This window comes from Leguminivora glycinivorella, chromosome 12 (genome assembly GCF_023078275.1).
Source record: "Leguminivora glycinivorella isolate SPB_JAAS2020 chromosome 12, LegGlyc_1.1, whole genome shotgun sequence".
In the NCBI taxonomy this organism is placed as follows: domain Eukaryota; kingdom Metazoa; phylum Arthropoda; class Insecta; order Lepidoptera; family Tortricidae; genus Leguminivora; species Leguminivora glycinivorella.
In genome coordinates, this window is record NC_062982.1 from 22,448,893 (window position 1) to 22,452,530 (window position 3,638).

Consider the following 3,638-nt stretch of genomic DNA (forward strand, 5'->3'; position numbering starts at 1 on the left):
TTCAATTCAATATACATGGTAATAAAAAAATTGTAACAAGTTTTTTATTTGCCGCTTTTTTAACTAAGTACTTAATTTATACAAGAAGCGATTGGTTAGCCAAACTATACACTTAAATCTGTTTGTTTTTTTGCTATAGGTAGTGTTCATTCGCAAAATCATACAGATTTAATATTCAAATATTTTGTTCTGACAATATTAAATTGGTAGAAATGAAAAATATCACGTTACCTTAACATATTTACATTTCATAAGCGTCATGTAGTTGTCCAAAAATTTGTGTAGTCCAAAAACGTCAGAAAAACTTACTCCAAAAATATTGTAAACTCTAATTACCTTCATAGCTTACAACTTTGCCCTTTCTATATAACTTTGCCCATATCGTCACAGTTTAGTAAAACCAAACACATTTCATCCGTGGTTATGTACCTTCAACTATTTTTGAGTCTATAGTTATAGACAGTCAACCAAATATTGGCACTAAAAAATGTGGCAAATTTGAATAATGTAGGGCAGGGCTTACCGGCCAATTGTCGTCATAAAACGCATGCCTGTCTAAATTTGGATATTGTTGGAATCATCCACAAGACACCAGCACTTAACAAATTTATATAAAAATGTGGGGGCGAAGGTTTAAACTTTAATTCACGTAGAAAATTTGAATTTGGCGCTATTTTTTACTGCCAAGATTTGGTTGAACGTCTATTATTTACTAAACTGTGGCGTCATGGGTAAAGTTACGTTGTAAGGGCAAAGTTGCAAGTGTTTACGGTATGCCTAAAGATGGGCGCGCCGCCACCGCCGCACCTGCAAAACAGAATTAATTGAATAACCTGATAAAAATTCAAGGAAGTTTTCAAACTGGCTGGCAAATGGAGGCGAAACTTGTTATTAGTTCAGAAAAATACACACTCGGTAAATTGGGTTTGCGATTACCTAGCCAACGTCACACTCACTGACGTTTCGTAGCTAGTTGTCACTATCGCTCTTCTGAAGCGTGACAGAGCCAGACTGCGTTTCCATCGCCACGTACCGTCAACGATTGTCATTTTGGTAAGGCAGGCTGTTATTGACTTTGGCGAAAATATCGCCAGGTCTGAGTGGTACGAAAAGTTGGAGCCATTGGATATCTGATAATGCACTGCAGATTTAAATTGCAATGCTGCTAGGTTTCATGATATTTTAAGTTTTCAAGAAGTGTGCAAAATATTTTGTCATGATACTTTTGATTTTATGTCTTTACAAATTGTGCATGCAATAACTGTTGAGCAAAAACAAAATTACTTATGGAACAATTTTCCACAGCAAGCCTCCCTGAGAAGGATTAATAATTCTCGGATTACCAGAGGGCCTACCGCAAATATACTTAATACTTACTCGGTAGTTACAGTGACATTTATAAAGAAGCCCAAAATTTAAAAAAGCTGTTGTTTGTGCTAGACCTTCTTATTATTGGATTAGTATTCTAAAGTAGTTCTGTAACATGCTGGAGAAATTTAAATAGGAGGCCAAATATTATCATTCGAAATGGAATGTTTACCCAAGAAATCAAGCGTTAGAATTGACTCTGGGGCGGCGTGCCGTCGAACGACTCCTCGTTGATGAGCCGCAGCTTCACCGACTCGCGGCGCAGGTTGTAACTCGTCGAAATGTGGCAATGCTTCACGTCCACAGTCAGCAGGTCCTCGTTCAGCTCCACCCCACTCCTCTCCACATCCGCGGCCGCGCTCGGCTTCCTCTTGTTCCTAAACGACGTCCCCCTCTGAGAACTCGACCCCAAGTAACTATCCGTAGTAGTATTCCCATTAAACGTCTTCTCCGAAGGACCCATCGGGTCCAACTGAATATTAGCCCTGAAGTGAGCCGACGTATCCATGCAGGGAATCAACTGCTTGAACTCCTTACGGAAATTCTCATTCATCCAAGCGTATATAAAAGGATTGTAACACGTCGATGACATCGCTATTCCGTGGCAGATGAAAAACGCCACTAAGTAATACTTCAAATGAATCGCGTATTTGTAATAATCATTGCATAAGTTTATCACGTTGAGTGGCAGCCACGACAGGCCGAAGATAGTCACCATCGCGATCAACATCTGATTCGTTCGACGTTTTCTATTCTTATCTATCTCCTCTTTACGAGAATTCTTCGCGGCCGCTTTAGCTTTGGCCCTATCGTTCAGTTTGAAACTGACGCACGTGTAGCAGAAAGCGATCACGATAAATGGAAGTACAAATTGCATTATAGAAGTTATAGATCCGAACACTTGTCTAAGCTCTTCGGAGGGCCACATCTCCTCACAATACATTCCGACACCAGGAACTTCATAATAAGTCATAAATAAAGCGTAAGGCATAGTCACCGTCACCGCAAACGTCCAGATCATAAAGATGACCGTAACGCACGTCCCTATCTTCATTCTTGGCCTGAACGGATAAATAATCACGAAGAACCTATCGATAGCTATAGACATTAGAGTCAATGTAGATATGTATACGCTGCAACCTTGTGCAAAAGGCATTATGTGACATAAGAGACTGCCCCAGCCCCACGTGCCTCGGAAAGAGTAGAGCGGAGTGAACGGGACGGCAAATATGCAGAGTAGTATGTCGGACAAGGCTAGATTGGTGATGAAGAGGTTGGTGACGGTCTGCATGGCCTTGTTGCGGATGACGACGAAGCAGACGAGGAGGTTGCCAAGGAGGCCGAGGACGAATACGATGGTGTAGAAGATGCAAAAGCCGCTTTGGACCCATTTGTTGTCGATGATGTTTTCTATGAAGTGAGAGGTGTTGCGCGCTTTGACCAAATTTTCTTCGAGTGTATAATTGTGCGTCAAGTTCATTTCGAGTCGGAGGCCGATTGTTGCTCAGTATCGGCCTGAGTTGTCGGTTGTGCGGGCGTCGATGAGGTTTAACGCCGGTGATTGGATCCTGCAACAAAGCATACATTACGCTTATTTTCCGATTGGTACCAAATGTTTTTTTTTTTTTTTTTGCTAATCAAATGGAATCGTTTACGATCAAGGTTTAAAAAGAAAAGGGAACATCAAAGCTCTGTGTTTACTAATTCTAATTCTTTGGTTTATAACAGGCTGTCCCATTTGAGGAATTAACAAAGGAACGAAATAGGTGATTTCACCCAAGTTAAATAGTACGTTACCTTTAATTTCAAATACCTTCAAGGAAAATATAATTACTGAATTTGAATAAACATTACTGAACTTGACATCGAAATGGACCTTTGAAATTATGCTGGGAAATAAATATTTGTGTAATCAGAAATCACCAAAATACAGAATGAGTAATTAACGTAAAAACTAATTTATCGAAATCAGCTACAGTAATTATAGTCCCTGGCACCAATATTTGAAATATCTATGAAATGAATATTATACACTGGTATTTGGAAAATCGTTATATTAAACATTACCAAAAGTAAATATCAGAAATGGAAATAATAACGAAAATTATTTTGAACAATGAATATTCCAAAAGTTTATGTCGACTGTGGTTCTGTATATAATATCTGTAAATATTTATATTAAATAATATACAACTGCCTATAAAAGGTGTCACTTGCAAAGTCAATTATTAAACAAGAGGCCGATTATAAGAAGAATTTCAGAAATTAAA

At 38.8% G+C, this 3,638-nt stretch overlaps 1 protein-coding gene across 1 annotated transcript; it reads right to left on the minus strand.

The window, feature by feature from the left end:
- Nucleotides 1–681: 681 nt before the first annotated feature.
- Nucleotides 682–2,848, minus strand: LOC125231575 (prolactin-releasing peptide receptor-like). Its single transcript, XM_048137034.1, has 2 exons — nucleotides 1,541–2,848; nucleotides 682–807 (listed from the first exon to the last, which is right to left on the minus strand). Exon 1 carries the CDS (start codon nucleotides 2,846–2,848, stop codon nucleotides 1,556–1,558), a length of 1,293 nt encoding a protein of 430 aa, XP_047992991.1. The 3' UTR covers nucleotides 682–807; nucleotides 1,541–1,555.
- Nucleotides 2,849–3,638: the final 790 nt, after the last annotated feature.

Coding starts and splice junctions, on each gene's coding strand:
- LOC125231575 (XM_048137034.1), bottom strand. CDS start 2,848: ATGAACTTGACGCACAATTATACACTCGAAGAAAATTTGGTCAAAGCG.